Raw genomic sequence first — 16767 nt, 5'->3', positions numbered from 1 at the left:
ACAAACTTGTTCGAGAGGCACGTCCTCCCCACAGCGCCCCCCTGTGGTGCGCGGGGCCCTGCTCTGGCTGCTCGGACAGCTCTGTAATGCTGCAGTTACGTGTCTGTCTTCGATCAAACCTTACAGCTCTATAAAGCATCATAAGGAAACACAAATCAGCCTTGGTCCGTGCTACAAAGACATTAAATTCTCTTCTCCTACCTTGAATTAGTGAAAATCACAAGCATAGAGCAGAAAACAAGAACAAGTATTTTATTTATGATGGTCAAAATAAAGGGGTTTCTGCAGTATTCTTGAATGCCTCCCAGAGTCAGGAAAAAACCTATGGAGGTAATTCCCAGTATGTATTTATACTCCAAGCTTTTTTCCCTACTCCATACTTACGCATCTAGGGTAACGTACAACCAAACAGAGTAGGGACTTCGCAGTCTGAGGAGAAACCCAGGCAGACACCTAGCCTCATGGATTCCCTTTTCAATGAAGCTGCTCACCTGTCATAAAAAAACCCCAACACAACACACCAAGCTGAAGTTTCACTTTCCGTAGTGCTTAGGAAGGGACCCATTTCCATCGCCTGCTCAGGCAGCCCGCACAGCTGTGCAGAGGGACTCGGGGAAGAAACTAGCTGGAAGGCAACATTCCAAACAAATCCCCAAATAATCACCGGAAGAGAAGCAAAAAGAAACAAGAACTGTTTAGTCAGCTCTTCTCCTGTAGGTTTGAATACTTGCTTTCATTTGGTGCTGAAATTCACTGAAGATTAAGAATCAAAGTATGTTTAAGTACTAAGCATGTACACAGACAGTCCACGCTCACTGCTAACGCTTCACCTATGGTCTAAAACCCCCAGAGAGGGTCACACTCACCCACAGCAGCGCCTTTGCAGGTCCTCGAGCCCTTCGCGTATGGCGAGATGAGCCATACCCGGGCAGCGGGCTGCCGGGGGAATGAGGCTCACCCAAGCATTGGGAAGAGTCACCACCTCTTCTCTTGAAGCAACAGCCTAACAAAAGTGGCATGGGGTTGCTGTGAAAGCAGAAAGTGTTGCTAGCTCTCTAAAAAAAGCTGACTTTTAAAGGCTTTTCTAGGGATGCGCTTATTCCACTTAACTGACAATAGGCTAAATAAAACTGAAGATGTGTCACGTGCAGGTAGGAATAGAAGTAAAATGATGCCTGGCATTTGTATTACTATTCCTACTCCCAAGCAGCGCTAAGTTAAAGAGAAGGCTTCTTGATCCTGGTAAAATTGATCACACTAATAATAGAAATTATATTATCAATATAAAATACCTTGCATCGAGCTCCAATAAGCTACTTAAGTACGTATGTGTTTCAGGGCCACGCACAGGTGTACTGACCATATCTCTGCTGCAGGGGAAGCAGAGGTGCTCTTGCTAACCCCTTGATACGAGGCAGCAACTCTCCTCTTACACGAACCCCCTCTCGAGAAAAAACTGGACAGAGGCTGCTAGCAGATCAGTGCTGCACAGCCTCCACAACACCAGCACCATGAAACTCGCACACTGCCCTTCCTTCCCATCAGGAGGGGTTACAGCTAATTCACCCTGGGGCAGGAAGGGATGAGGGCCCTGACAAACCTGGTGGTACAGCCAGCCTGAAACAATTGGTGAGGTATGTCGGGTCTTCCCTCTGAAGATGAAACATCCTTGCTTTCCCCATCCTAAGGCTAGGCATGCCCAGCAGCAGCTGACAGTAGACACTTCTGGCAGTTAGAGGGGAAGGGTTTGGCAGAAGCGTGCAGCAATGCATAAGAGATCAGGATGTTACCCCACATGCAGTATATTCTGTGGGAGAAGACAGGAGGATTGGGGCACGGGGCTAACATATGGGGCCAGCTCTGACAGACCAGATGCAAGTCAAGTCAGTCCCAGTTTAAATAGGGCAAGGAGGACTGCTCTTCTATGAAGAGCGCTCAAGTGCTGTTGGGGCTCAGGACAGCTGGTGAGAGCTACACACTCCAATTAATCAAACACACAGCAATAGGAGACAGAGCTAAAAAATCACTTGTGTTACCAAGTGCTGCTTATCCCCCACAGACCTTGCCTTTTCCTCTCCCTCACCCCCAATACATGAGCAAGGACACTCAGCCACCCTTGCTCGAACAAGGGGAGCAGTTGAACACCAACAGCTCACACTTGCACTCCTCCTCCCTCCCAGCCCTTCACCATCTAGTTGACAGCTGCAGGTTGTTTTCCTCAGGCCCTTACGATGGAGGGTAAGGGAGGACAGATTCCGGCTTGAGTAGTGCAGGAGGACAGGGTCTAAAGCTCCTTCGAAGCCATACTCCCTCCCCCTCTATTTTCAGGGAAGTTATTTCACAGTACATCTCAAATGAGGGGAGAGACAGTCAACATTAAATGTGAAGCCTCAACAAGAACAAAAAAAGTTTTCTAGTTCAGTGTCTTTTATTAGTTTACCTTTGAAACAAGGCAATAGAAAGCTTAGGTCTTAAATTGTATAGCTTATCTTACTTCCTTTAGGTAACTGCTTATTTACACTGTAGAGCAAAGACTTACATAATTATTTTATATAGTATACTTATAAATTGTAACTAAATAACCTCTACCCAATAATTACTCTTATATACAGCCAGATATTGAGTATCAAAATAAAATTAAGGATTAAACATGTCATTGTTAGGGGTCCAAAAATCATTAATATTACTTCTCTTTTGAAGTGAGCCAAGACTTTCCTCACTAAAAGGCTTTTCATTATGATGGTAAGAAAATCAGCCAGCTGTGACCACCTAAGCACACATTTGCTAATAGGTTGCCAGGGCAACCTGAAGGTACTGGTTCAGGTTAGTTCTGGCTTTCCTGAAAGCCTTAAAGCCGTTGGGTTTCTGTGTAGAAAGCACATCCATGCCCAGTGCCTGCCGAGATACACTCCAGCCATCAGGCACCACTGATGTCACAGGTACCAGGAGCCTTGGTACTGAAAATAAAGTACAGCCTCAGCGTTTGGTCAGAAAGCCGTGCAGAGCTGATGGGGAATGTGCTCACTTGCTGCTGGCAGGGATGCCACAGACCTGTAACAGTAGTCCAACACCTCTTCGGGTCACTCACTCACCAAGTCCTAGTGCAAAAAAACCTAACAGAAATTGAATCCTTTCTTTTTATTGTCCATTTACAGGGGAATTCATACATTTTCATTTATATGAAGTTCAGACGCTTGCTAGAGCATAGCCTAAGGCTGAAGGGGTGGATGCTGCCACAGGCAGCAGTCAACAGGAGCTTAACTATCCAGTTGGCAGCAAGGTCTCCATGAATACCTTCCTTTTCATGGCTGCCTACTGCTGCCGCGTGCAGAGGGTCCTGTCCGGCAACATCCAGAACCTGAGGGTGAAGGAGCTGAGTCCTCTGGAGCATAAGGGAAAATAATCTGTTCTCTGTCACCTGCTCTTCTCCCCAAATGCTTTGATGGAGCTGATTTTGAAAAGGACAGTAGGTTATGCTGTATCTCAACTATGCCAATTAAAGCATAAAGAGTACATCATCCTTCACATGCTTACACAGCTGCCAAGAAATGGGCTTTTGCCTCAGTTTGAGTCTGAAATGGCTGCAAGGATAAGAGCAGAACCTGTGTGTGCACTGCTAGCAACTCACTAGGACAGAAGCAAGCTTTCTGCTACCCAAAAAGGTACTTTAGTGTTTCACATACTTATCTTACCATTTATTAATTAGCTTCTTCGTGAGCATTTTGATACTCTTAGCTTCCACTTCCAGGCATCATTGCTCTATTGAAGACTTCAGCATAGCACTAAGATGAACAGACCAAGTAACTCACTCGATCGAGTACTTTCAACCTTAAATCCTCATCTCAGCATCCTTAACTGACATCTCATCATGGATGAAGTTTTTGTAAAAGCAAAGTAGAACTACACAGCTGTTCTTCAAAATAGCAATTAGAGGAACAGGTTAATAGACTAAACCACTCTAACATGGGAGTAAGTCACTGGCTTACTAAAGTATAACACTTTCAGTAAAGTTGAGGAGCAATCACATTAGAAGCAACCATGCAAAAAGTCCTCTTTACTCACATCATCTTGAAACACTTAGAGGACAAAGCATCAGGTTTTTCCCCAATATCTCTGTAGAAACAACATTATAGCTTTTGTTTCTATAACAGCAGTGGCTCCTGTATACAGTTAGAGAAACTAAAAACACAAATCTGTGATTTTTTACTTAGAAACCAATAACTGTAAAGCAGCTTGCTTGAAAAATTATTTATACCTTAACTGCTTTTCATATTAAGAAAGTAAAACATAATAGAAAACTGTTTATAGTGTCTGCAGTAAGAAACTCTACATCCTTTTTATAAGAATTTTTATTCTTTAAGTAAATACAGAAGTTAAATTGCTACAAGATTTAATATTTCATTTCTTGTCAGTTATTTCATAATAACAGAAAACATCCAAAACCCATGCCATATACTTACTTTTGGTCAGCATAAAATAAAGCATGAACTTAAGAAACCTATTGACATTAAAACAAACAAAAGTATTCCTACTCTTTTCTTAACTATTCCAAAAAAAAAGAAAGCACTTAGGGAGTGAAGTGCCCAGTGGGAGCATTTATACCCCGAGCCCTTTCCCTCCTGCCCCCTCATTGCCCTGATCCCCATGAGCCAATCAAGCCAGGAACGCTTAAATCCACAGGGGCAAGCCCTGCTGCTGCTTGGTTGTTGGGGGGGTGCTTTTCCTTGGGGAAACTGATTCCTCTGAAGGAAAGAAATGCAAGTTTTACTTTTTGTGGGTTTTGGGAGGAAGCAATGGAGTGTATCATGCGTTTGCTGTGAGTAGGATTGTTTGATTAATGTGATCAAAAGGGAATTCTGCTGAAAGAGCTACTTGATGGTACTAGAGGCTGAAAAGTTAAATTGTTTTCTTTATTTTGTAGTAGTATGTGTCTCTATTAAGCTTTAGCTTTTCTTTCTGAGTATTAAGAGCTAAGGGTTTTTTGTAATTTTTATACAAAGTGAAGAACTGTGTTTTAAAAAATACTTAGTTTTTATACAAATGTGAGTGTAGCTGTTGTGCTTATAGAGAACAAGCTTGGGTTTTCTTTTTTCTATTTTTAACTCTTTATAAGTATGGAAAAAAAATTTTAAAAGCTTATTGGGAAAACTCTTTTTATGATAATTTTTTTAATGGTTTTTCTTTTTGTGTGTAGATGATGCATGGGTTAAGTATGTCCTTAAAAAAAATCAAACACTTCAACTTCAAACAGTGTTTTTTGTTCTTAAGGTAAATCAGGAAATCAGATTCCATTAGAAACTAAAACAAAGAAGAAAAGATGTTACCTGGGTTGCTGTTAGTGCAAGGAAGTTTCTCTGCAGATTACTTCTTACTAATTTCTTTAATGAATTAAGCAGCATTTGGGGTTGTAGTGTTTGGGCTTCCCTAAGCACTTTTAATAATGAGAGAAAGGCATAGTGATGGGCACACACAGCTCCGAGCTTCAATTTTTTAAGGCTTTCTCTTTTGAAGGCAGCAGGTTATTTCCAGCCTCGCATCCAAACCTTGGGACTGTTTGAAACAGCATGTGCAGCCCTTTCTTCTGTTTGTGAAGGTGGTCTTCACAACCGGTTCAAATCGCTCAAGCCCTTCCTTGCAAAAATCTATGCCACGTCTGGCGGTAAACTGCACCACCAGTGATGCAAAGGCAGATGTGCAAACACAGGGCCCAGCTTTAGGCTGTTGTCTGCTCCTGGCTGCGTGGTGATGGCTGTCACTGCCACTAATCGAAGGGTGTTGCAGACTGTATTGCGTTAATACCTGCAGCAGCAAGGAGTCTCGAGGCAAAAAAACCATGCACGCGGCTTTCCAAGGAGGTAGTAGCAAGAGAAAAGGAGGCCATGCTGACTGACTTTGTTCCCCCTGATGAACATGTAAAGCAAGTAACCAAGCATTTTTGTGACTGGGTTATGTCTTTGGTAAGCAAAACAAAACTGCCAGCACCTGCTGTCTTTGGTTCTAGAAGCATAATTACTTCATTTAGGCGGGATGTCTTTGGACTTTAAGAAGTAAAAATGTGGCTCTGGATATGTCAATCTGAGAGCCAAAATCAAAAGCAAGATTTCTTATTTGATTCTCAGCTCTGATGTCCTGTTGTGACTAATAGGGCTCAGCTCACTAAAATGTAAAGCAAGGAATATAAGTATCATTACACAAAAACACTGCTAAGTAAAGTTTGCTTCATAAAGTTTTGGGTTTTTTTCCCAGAGAAGCCATCCATGTCCAAATTACTATTTAACTGCCTCACCTTGGAGCAGTGCCCTTTTATCTGAAATTAATACGCCAACTCATGTGTTGGTTCCAAAATGACTTTGTGCTTGCCTTATCGCTGTGATGATGCTAACACAAGCATACTTGTAGATCAGCTGAAACTGCAATGCTGAGTTTAATTGTACTATAGATTTGAGCGGGGGGGAATGTATGCAAGAAAATACTAGTAATGAGATGTTGCTTTCTTCCCCACTCTGAGACTGTCTTGGGGTTGTTGCTTCAGGGAGGAGGGAACTGCAATATTGATGAAGATACCCTCATGAGCTTGCTCAACACCAGCGGTGAATGGGAGGCTGCTGTTTCTTCACCGTTCCATGCTGTGAAATTCAACAATGTGGAAGCAGAGCAGTCAGAGAGCCGGGAGATTTCACCTCCCCAGTTAGCTGTCAGGAGCTCTCATCACCGAAGGAGCCTGCCCTGCCAGGTTAAGGTAAGAAAGCCCACCTTTACGTTTGCAAAAGCCTAATTATTTTGCATGGTTTATCGGGGAGGATGCCCACTGGAGATGAGAAAGGAGGCTGTTTCTTCCAGGGAGCACTTGATACTTCAGTATAATTGTATCTTAAGGATCCAGAGTGCAGCTGGAAAAGGAAATGTTCAATAATGATTACTTCTTGCATGCAGCAGAGCAGTAAAATAGGCAAATGACACCCGAGATTATCAGGGCTCAACCATAGCGTCTTTTTGCTGGTCAAACTCTAGAGGATTCTCAGCAGCTTTGCTTATACCCAAAGCCAGTGAAACCAACAGAAAAACATGGTTAAACACTGTGTGAGCTTTGGATTAGGTGAAGGACATCATGTCTGACCCATCTCCAGATGTGGTTTGTCATGTTACAGTTGGACTTCCAAGAAGTCCTCAGCCCTGAGCGTGTCTGTGGCACTGATGTAGGAGAGTGGGGGGGCTGGTGGAGGTGTCAACAACTAGAAGAAGCTGAACCGTGGGGCAGCGACCTTCCAGTCCCTGCCTTTTCCGTTACCTGCTTTTCTTGCTGTATTTTCTTCTAATCATTGAATACATAATCAAATGCCATACATGACTGAGGCCAAAATTGGAGGAGAGTTTTAGGGAAAATATTTTCTGGAGGATTTTAGGTAAGAGGTTGAAGTTGGGCCAGTTCTGGCTTAACTGAAAATTTGCATTTTTCCAACTCGGTAGCTAGGTTTTTTCCATGTTCAGAAATCTGATTTTGAAATAGAAAAACGTTTATTCAGCCTCTGACTCCCAAAGTATGAACCTCGCAGACTTCCTTCCCAGCTTACTGGTGTTTTTTACACTTCCAAGCTTACTGCTTTACAGAATATAAGTGATCTCTGAATTCTCTAAGGCATCACTGGCTGCAATCTATATAGCTACTGAAAAAATTAAACTTTCCACCTGAGTGTGTACAAAGCAGTACTCCTCTGCAGAAAGATCCCACCAAGGACAAACCTTGTGCTGACAAAGCAGACTTAATATAGTGAGGCCACTAAAAGTCATAGCCTGTTATCTATTAGAATACAAAAAATACTTAATAAAGACAGCTGAAGCCTTTACAGTGCGGGAACTGGGCTGTCCCATAGACCTTTGGCATATTTGTGAGCTAAATTGCAGCTTTGCCTGGTTGGTTACGGTCATAAGCTGCTTGCTTTGCTGAATTCCCTATGTAAACCAGTGCCTTTGAGCTCAAGGATTTGTTTTGCTCAGCTTTGATATGTGCTGCAGTTTCTGCTGCTAATTAAACTTTTTGGTCAAACTGGAAATGGGATTATGAGGATAAATTCCCATGCTTTAAAAGGGACTTCTAAAAAAAGCTAGCAAGAAATCCCTCTTTAACTCAACATTGCATAAGCAACAGAACAGTATCTAGGCAAGGAGGACAGACCTGGGAAGCATTATGTCTAGAAGTAGTCTGTGGAGATAAAATAGAAATGTATTCCTACAAGTCAGACAAAATGAATTTAGTTTAAATGCACTAAGATGAATTATTCAAGAAACATTAAATGCAGCTAAAGAACAAACCTGACCTGTAAAGAAAAAGATGGAGCCGGTAGGAAAGTATCGCAAGTCCAAGCAGGAAGCCTTGTCCCACCATAGTCACCTAGAGAACAAAACAGAGGAGTTCACACCGAGGAAGGTGATCTTACCCCCAACATCGGGAGCCACAAAAAAATCCCACTTTGAAGTAGTGCTTGCACAGTCTGAGAAACATCATTTTTCAAAGCAGGACATAGTTTTGTCGGTGCATCTAAGACAACTCCTAGCAAGGGGAATTTCTCTCATTCATCAGCACCTCTTCCCCTGGTCAGAAGGTCCCAGAGCCTCCCCAGTATGCCCTCAGGGATAAGCAGACCTCACTTGCTCCTATTTTACTGTCCTGGTCTTTCAGGTAAGGATTCAGAGCCTCATTTAACTTGCTGTGCTGCTTTGAGTTATTTAAAACCCAGCTAACGCAATCCAGTACCAAGGGCTGGGCAGGGCTGTCAGTGCAGGCTTCTCCCTCTCAGAAAAGATGGAGGGAACGAATCCTGCTTTATAATAAGCTGAATAGCACATGGGAGTTTGAACACTTTTTTCTTGTTCCCCAGTGGCTGTTTGCTCTGCCCAAGATGATCTAAGCAAGTGCTTGTTCACAGCTGCTCAGAAAACAGTCTGTGCTTTGCTTTCCTTTTTCCTGAATGCCTCTCATGAGTAGTCTTCTGTGCTGGCATTGCTGGGCTCCCAAGATGTGCTGCAGGGTGATGTCATGCCAGTCCTGTTGTGAGTAAATGTGAATCTTCTGTTGTCTCTACAACAGGATGTACAAACAAATGTGGAAACTTCACGTTTAGGCGCACCGTTCCAGAGTAGAGGTAGAGCCCCAGGTTCCTGTGGCTGTAACCTGAAAAGCTGTGTTGGGAGACAAAATGCAGCGTCACCATGACCTAACTTCTAACATCAAAGCACTCCTAGGTTGGTGAACAGTGGGACTTTGAAGATGAAAATGTCTTTGAGACAAATTTCAGTGAGCTTAGTCCCTAACCACTGAAATACTTACAGCCTTGTCAGTACGTGGCAGGGGTCTCTTTGCCTCTCTTTGCATTTTGCATTTCTTTGAAATGGCTATCTTTTTGCATGAAGGAGGGAAAATTTGTATTTTTCTGAGTTCATTTTCCATAAGCCTGACATAACACTAGAATAATTTGTCTCGGTCCTCTTTACTCTTTTGCTCTTCAAAATTCAGCACCCACAAGACTGTTTTTTTCTTTAGGACTGGCACCTTGCACATGAATGACTCGCTCCTGACATACCTGCCTTAAAGGCACTTTTTTCAGTGGTGAGGTAAAACTCTGATCCGCAGATGGCAATTTCAAGAGTGATTTAGGTGATGATTGGATTTTTAAATTCTGATCCTGCACAGACTCACAGCGCCTTGAAGCAGCTCAGTGATGCAGAGCAGATGCTAAAATCATAAACCAGTTCAGCCTCAATGTGTCATAGTTTCTGCAAGTGCATCACAGCATTTCTATCCCAGTATTTCAGGTGGCTTTGCCTGTAAGTACAAGCAGTTATTTAGGGAGAGCTGCTTCACTGTGAAGGAGGAAAGAATGATTATAGACTTGGCTTTTTCTTATGAGTTCTTATTGAACTGGAATATAACACACAGACTGCTGCAGAAAAAATTTTATTTGATGTTTCACTAACAAAGCTACAATTATAGGAATAAGGTTTCTGCTGTTTTATTATTGCAATTATGTATGAACCCAGATAAGGACTTTTCAGGACAGCCGAAGGCTTTACGATCAACTGCTGACAACAGTGAGAAACATACCATCCATCCCAAATGTAATGCTGGACATCTGATGCACTCACCTACGTGATGTCTCTATGGGCAATACTGTGAATGTATGTATGTAAAATGAGTGTAAGACATTTAAATGTAAGGTGCACTGCGGAATCAGCTCCTTTATTTGATTGAGGGTTTCTTGTATGAAGAAAAACACTACTGGTGTGAAAGAAGGGATGAATCCCTAACTAGGGTCCTGCTTTAGCAACTCAGTCACCTTCACAGAATTTCTGGAAGCTTTAAATGTAAAATGAAGAATAAGAGAAGAAATTTGAGCCAATTTGATATTTTAATCAATTGAACTGGGAGCAGGGGTGGAAGAAGGCAGCAATATCAGTAAATAAGCGTGGAAAGTGAAATACCTAACACACCTTAGAAGAGTTTACTATTTCTGGCACAACTGAGGTCCTGGCAACTTTGCAAAACACTTCAGGGTAGTGGTATCTTTTGATCTTCTCTAAATGTATGTGAAAACTAGAAGCTTGCAATTTCAAAGGGCTAGAAGGGTCTAGAATGCCTAATAGTAAAGTAACTTTGAAATCTGAATTCTGTCTCATCCCTTATCTTTGTTTCTCACATACAATTGCACAACAGCCTTCTAATAACGGCACAAATTCTGCTAATGTAATCAAAGGGTCTTGTATAAAGGTTGCTCAGCGGTTTGCTTAAGATTGCTCAGGGAGGGAAGTACATGGACATTCCTTCTGATGTCTGTGGCAGCCTTGCTGAGATGAAGACTGTCAAAAAGACAGGTTCCTCAGTGTTGTAAATTGGTGTAGTTCCCTTGAAGTCAAGGAAATTACTAATTTACATCTGCTGAGAATCTGGTCTATAGGGTGATCATGTCCGAGACTGACAATAATGGCATTGCAGAAATGTGCTGGGGATATGAGAACAGAGTCTATGACAACCAGTAGCTGTTCTTGGGAGATGGCACTAGTCTGATGTTGAAATATGAAGATGCAAGTTGGCATTATGCTGGGAGCTGCTGTTTTGGATGCTGTTCTCCGGGTACTACGGTGCTATACATGTATTTTTGATAGGAACACTGAGTGCAACAGGGCGTTAGTACAGCAGTGGATTGAGCTAATCAGCGTAGCAGGATGCTGGCGTCAGAACTGCTTGAACTTGTTTCATCTCCCCGCGGTGGAGGAACGGGAAGGTTGTGGTGTAGCACTTGTCCCTGTTGTAGGTATAGCAGGTTTCGGGTTCGTTGCAGGAGGTGCTCTGCTGGGCCTGGTATATCTCACCACCCAGCTCAATTTCTACAGGATCACATTTTTTGCAGCTGGAAGGGATGGAGAATAGAACAAGTGTTAACAGTTATGATGAAAAGATGTCCTTGGTGAAACATTGGTCTTCCTTGCCGATCTGCAGCTATAGCTAGGATGGTACTGCGGCCTTCCTAGGTTGTACATAGGAACTCCCAGCCAGATGCTTTTAGTGTTGTCAAACTGCTATTGGCCAGACTGGTCCCTAAAAGGGAGGGTTAAACAGGCAACGTGTAATTTGCTGATGTTTAAGACATTTGAGATGAACAGGGGTCAGAATGAAACATTCCCTGTAAGCGTGAGAACTTTTTATGTGAATTAATCATGGAGATAACACTTTCTTGGCTTGCAACAGAATATGAAAGCTAGGCTCTGTGGGGAAGACTTTCCCCTGTGACCCGGCCTCACCTTCTCTACTGGCCTTTGAGCATGTGTTTGAGCTGCTGTGGGCAATGCTGCAGGGCAGGTTAAGTCTTAAGAAATGAACTTAGTAAATAAAATTACTTACAGTTCAGTCATGCGGTAGACAAAAGTGGTTCTGAGTGGGGACATGGGATCAGAGATGTTCTCTCGAGCTTTCAGAGGGACTCTGCAAAGGAGGGAAGAGAATTGCTCTCATGAAAACTGCTTATTAAACAGGGGACGTCTTCAGGTTATTTCCATTCCAACCCTTCTCCATAGCAAAGCCCAGGAACAGCAGACCTTGGCCCTTCTCTGCCCTCAAAGGCAACAACCCTCCCTGAGAGGACTGCAGCAATTTCTGAAAGTGCCACTTTCAAGGTGACAATGCTGATAATCCTCTTTTTTTTTTTAAACTCTGAGCTGGCAGGTGCTTGAGAGACTTGCAGGACATAGAGATGTTTGGTATTTCTCCTCTTGTGAGATCTACCAGAACTCCTGCAGCTCTGAGCCTGAACTTGGTCCGTGTTCCCGAGACACACACACACTTCTGTAAGGTTTGTGTGAATAGAGGACAAAAATCCCAGTCTTGAACTGAGATCTGCCTCATGGCATTAACCTTTTCTGATAGTTTAGGCATTAACTAGTTTTCCCAGCCTATAAAATAGCAGGCCTTGCTATCAGATCAGTAAGAAAGCCCAGTGTCAGGAGCCCAGTTTGGTTTTGGATTAGATCAACTGTAGAAATGTTACACTCTACTTCCCCAGCCTATTTTGTAAAGTTACTACCGGACTGCTTAAAACAGATGCTTTTTGTATCTGAAGGGACAAACACCAGCTAGGTTCATGTCAGCTAGAAAAACACAAAGCAAAAGGAAATATTCCAGGATACCACAAAGCAGCCCACGAGAAAACCAGGTCAATTCATCAATGCCAGGACATGGGAAATAATGCAAAGAAAAGGGAACTCCTACAATGCTCCATCTCCTGCTCCCCACCTCCATGTAAGACTTGTCTGCCACTTACAGGATGCGTATGTTTCTCTGCAGGATTTGTTCATGAGGGTTTTCTTCGGAAGGGACGAACTTCGAGGTCACTGTTACGCACTGACACTTGTTATTGACCAGCACATACTCCTCGTCCTCCGAGTCCTGTGGATAACCTGCAAGCACAGGATATGCAACCCCAGGGTCAAGACAAAAAGCCTTGAAGCCTGCTCTAGCAGAAAGCCAAGTGATGAGAATGCCAGAAATGCACCATAATGGCATCTGGATCGATTAAAGTCCAGGTTGCAGCAGGTACAAATGAGCCTCTTGGCAAAGATGAGTTCAGCTGTCTTCCCTGCTCAGTCTACGGTATGTGTCTGTAGGGGGGGGGGCGGGGCGATGGGGCTGGGAAGGGGAAAACGATGAACCCGGACACTGTAGCCGGTGAGAGGCAAACATGCAGGGATTTCTTATGAAATGAGAAGAAAGTTCCCTTGCAAGCCTCCGGCAATACTGGGCAGCTCAAGTGCTGCTTTTACCATAACGAGGAAGGTTACCCAATTCCTCTATCATGCACCAGGGACTATTCTAGCAGTCCAAACCCTAGTCTGGATCTCGCCTCTAAATAAACATCTCTGACCTTGCCAGTGTGGCAGATGTGGCAGTTTTTCTCGAGTGGTATGTTGTCCTTCAGGTCCCCGAGGGAACAGATGCCAAAAAGCATGACAGGGCCCAGCAAGAAGGCAGCCGGCTCACCTGGCAGTTAAGAGCAAGTGGTCCTTATGATGCCTGTGGTTTGCAGGGAAAACTCTAGTCCTGATTTTCTTACTCAAATAGAGAAGAACCAGCTTGGGCATGTCTTCTGCACTTTTAGCATGCTATTTGGTATGAAACTCAGTCAAAACGGGCTAAAACATCCCATCTATCACCCAGTGGCTTTTTGAATGTTCCTGGTGGCACACAATGCCTTCTTACTGTGCCACGTAGATGTATTTGAAATAGCTTGTTCTTGGCGAGTTGGTTTTCCCCAACCCAGAGCCTCTGGTCTCTTCACTCGTAACAAGCCAGCCTTGTTTTTACATGCACACACAGTCATACCCTTCTGAAGTGGTTGTTTTCACATCTCTATTTCTAAATGCTGCTGAAATCAAGTTCACAGCCGTCACTTTGCCGCATCACTCTTCCTACAGCACCTTCAGCCTGCTTAGAAGTACTAAAACCAGTGATTTTTGTAAGACAGGGATAGTTTATATTGGGGCTCAGATGGCACACGGAGATGGTCATTATTTAGAGTTCAATGGTGCTTGCCTCTCTGTACCCCTTATCCCAATCTCTGTTGCTCTGCATGCTTCCTCTCTGCCAACTCATCACTCAACGTGAACATTTCCCTCTGAAGGAGAAGCTTATAAAAAGCTTCTTTAGCTGCCGTCTCCTTGAGTCTTGGCCTTTCTTTTGTCTTATAGAAAATCTCTAGCTTCTTGTCCTTCACATAGACCTTCCTCTACCTCTCACAGTGTTCTATGTAATGTCACATGCAACTCTTTCTAAGCCCTGAATCCAAAGCCAATATTCGAGTCAGATACTATTGGCTTTGGGAGTTGTCCCAAAACCTTTGGGAGCAGGCTTTAATTCATCTTCTAAAATTACATTAACATACTCTTATGAATATGCAGGGAGTTTTGACTGTACTCTAAAAATATTGTTCTAATTCCTTGTGCAATACTCTTGGCTTCAGTAACCATAAAAGTTACAGGTACTCCATATAATTTTTTTAAAGTAAAATGACAAAGCTCCAAAAAAGATAGTTTTATCAGCAATACTCCCATGTATCACCCAGTAAAGTCCCTTTGGGAAAAAATTGTTAAATACAAAATTTCCTAATGCCCTTCTAAATGTTTGCAGGCTGGATTTTCTGGTGCATGACTTACTGCAATATGGTGTTCCCTCCCTCCTCCACACTCATGCAGGTATTTTTTCGACAAAATTTCTCATTTGCCAATATTGACTTGTCCTGTAGTACCCTGTGAAGCCCAACAAAATCCAGCTGCAGCATAGTGAAGAAGCAAATGCATTCCAAAAATACCTGGTCAAACTCTGCTGCAGATCCAAGTAGCTACTTTATATTCAAGTAGGAAGACGCTCAGTTAGCCCAAGAATACATTAATTTCAACTAAAGTAGTACAAACAGCACCCCTGTAGCTGCATGTAACTCTAATTTGACTTCCTCTCTAAGCTGCTTATGTGTTTGTATACGTATCTATCTATCTGTATCTTAAGCCATGCATATGAATGGGGAAAACCAGACTGAGCTCTGTGTCAAACCAACAGTATTTCTCAATATTTTCTGCCTTCGCAGCTAATAGATTATACAGCTGGTCACTTCTCACAGGAAGCAGGACTTTCCAAGGACCTGCCTGGGTAGGCAATAATAAGATGCCCTTTCCCAAAAGCTGGAGGAAATGCAGGGATGCTGTTGTCCATGCTCTTGGGAACCATTAGCATAGTCAGTAACTATTACCTGTGAACCACACTGAGGCGTGTGCTGGGATGACAGTCTGATCTCAGTCTAAATCAAGAGTCTCCAGGAAATTCAGTGGAGTTACGCGATAAACTACAGTTTAATCAGAAATAAGTTAGCTGTAGCCATAGGACAGGATTACCAGGAAGGTTTTGGAAATCTTGAAATCTAGCAGGTAAGAGTCTTGCAAGCTTCCTAGCGCTGCAGAAAAGCAAGCATGCACGTTTGCGGTTTGTTGCTTCAAAAACCCGATCAAAAATGGCTAATCATAAACGCTGAAATTTGCAGCTAGTTATCACTTTTTTTAGTCTCAAGGCAGCAATTAAAAACACACAGCTCTGGTGCAGAAAGACACTGAGGTGTCCAAGCACCACTGAAGCATGACTGCTTGAGCAGGCTTTGAGGTTTGATTTTTGACGGTTAGAATTATTAATGGCTGATGAGACAAAACCCATCACTGATATCTTAAGCACAGTTTTCCATGTTCTTAATTTCTCACCTACCTGCCACGAGGACGAATGCCAAGGAGACGGCCAAGGCCACGCACAGCAACAAAGAGCTCTTCATCTTGCCTTCCCTTCTTTTGAAGAACACGAGTGGAGAGCCCGTGGCTGCCTATAAGGGTGTGTGCAAACGATACAGCTATTTGTTTCCTAAAATAAACAGCCTAGCCAGCTAGCACTGACACTGTGGAAAATGTGGCTGGGGACCGAAACTAGGCATGTTTAATGCACGAAGCCCTCTGGCTTTCGAAGGTGGAGGGGGGCAGGGGGTTGCGCTATTACTGTGCATTTTTATTCTGTTCATCACAAACAAGCAGCGAAGCTGCTGAGTGCAAGGGAGTGCAAAACCACCCTGGTCCTTGGGGGCCCTCTTGCCACCGGGGCCAGTGGCACTCTCCCACCTGGGGACAAGGACTGTAGGGTAAGAAAGTGGCCAGATAGCCAAGGGGCCACAGCTCGGGTTCCTAGTTTTGAGAAATTCAACTTAAAGATCACTTGACTCATATTATAAAAACACTTTGGGCTTCAAGATCAGAATCCTGTTTGTACGAGACTCTGTGCAAACCTCTACTAAGGGCTCGACCTGCCCCCGAAGAGCACGCAGTCAAAGCAGACAAGATGAGACGGGGAGGGGTAAAAGAGGTAAAGCAACAGCAGGTCTGTGGCAAAGCTGAACTCTTCTTCCAGCTCTGCCCGCTGCATTGAGGAGTTTCTTTCCTCAGGAATGGGAAAAGGACTCTGTGGGATGTGTGGTTTATGGAAGGTTTTGAGTCAGGTCCTAGGCAAACTTTCTGAGGTATTGGGCAAGCAGACTTTTCTGAAGGAGGGGAGTACCGGAGAGCTGGGTTGTTTTTGTCCCAGATTTGGTATCACTTGTGTAACTCTGAAAAACAAACATTGTGCTGTAACCTGCAATGACCAGAGCTGTCTCTGTAGCATACCTATGTGTCTTGCCCAGAAAAGGCCACTTTTTAAGG

The 16767-nt window shown here is 43.4% G+C and overlaps 1 protein-coding gene across 1 annotated transcript; it reads right to left on the bottom strand.

Annotated features, from left to right (window-relative positions):
- Positions 1-11200: 11200 nt before the first annotated feature.
- On the bottom strand, positions 11201-15890 carry IGJ (immunoglobulin J polypeptide, linker protein for immunoglobulin alpha and mu polypeptides). The gene is made up of 4 exons (XM_009704943.1): positions 15791-15890; positions 12810-12945; positions 11894-11974; positions 11201-11402 (listed from the first exon to the last, which is right to left on the bottom strand). Exons 1-4 carry the CDS (start codon positions 15852-15854, stop codon positions 11201-11203), a joined length of 483 nt encoding a protein of 160 aa, XP_009703245.1. The 5' UTR covers positions 15855-15890.
- Between the last annotated feature and the right edge of the window lie 877 nt (positions 15891-16767).

This window comes from Cariama cristata, unplaced genomic scaffold (genome assembly GCF_000690535.1).
Source record: "Cariama cristata isolate BGI_N322 unplaced genomic scaffold, ASM69053v1 scaffold27647, whole genome shotgun sequence".
In the NCBI taxonomy this organism is placed as follows: domain Eukaryota; kingdom Metazoa; phylum Chordata; class Aves; order Cariamiformes; family Cariamidae; genus Cariama; species Cariama cristata.
The sequence above is the reverse complement of the archived record's forward strand: the minus strand, read 5'-3'. Positions and strand labels throughout refer to the sequence as shown.

Excerpts from the sequence above, each read along its gene's own strand:
- IGJ (XM_009704943.1), bottom strand. The coding sequence starts at position 15,854 with ATGAAGAGCTCTTTGTTGCTGTGCGTGGCCTTGGCCGTCTCCTTGGCA. Across the intron at positions 11,975-12,809 it reads CAGAGAAACATACGCATCCT|AGTCCCTCTGAAAGCTCGAG; the intron begins GTAAGTGGCAGA and ends CCTCCTTTGCAG. Across the intron at positions 11,403-11,893 it reads GTCTACCGCATGACTGAACT|CTGCAAAAAATGTGATCCTG; the intron begins GTAAGTAATTTT and ends CATCCCTTCCAG.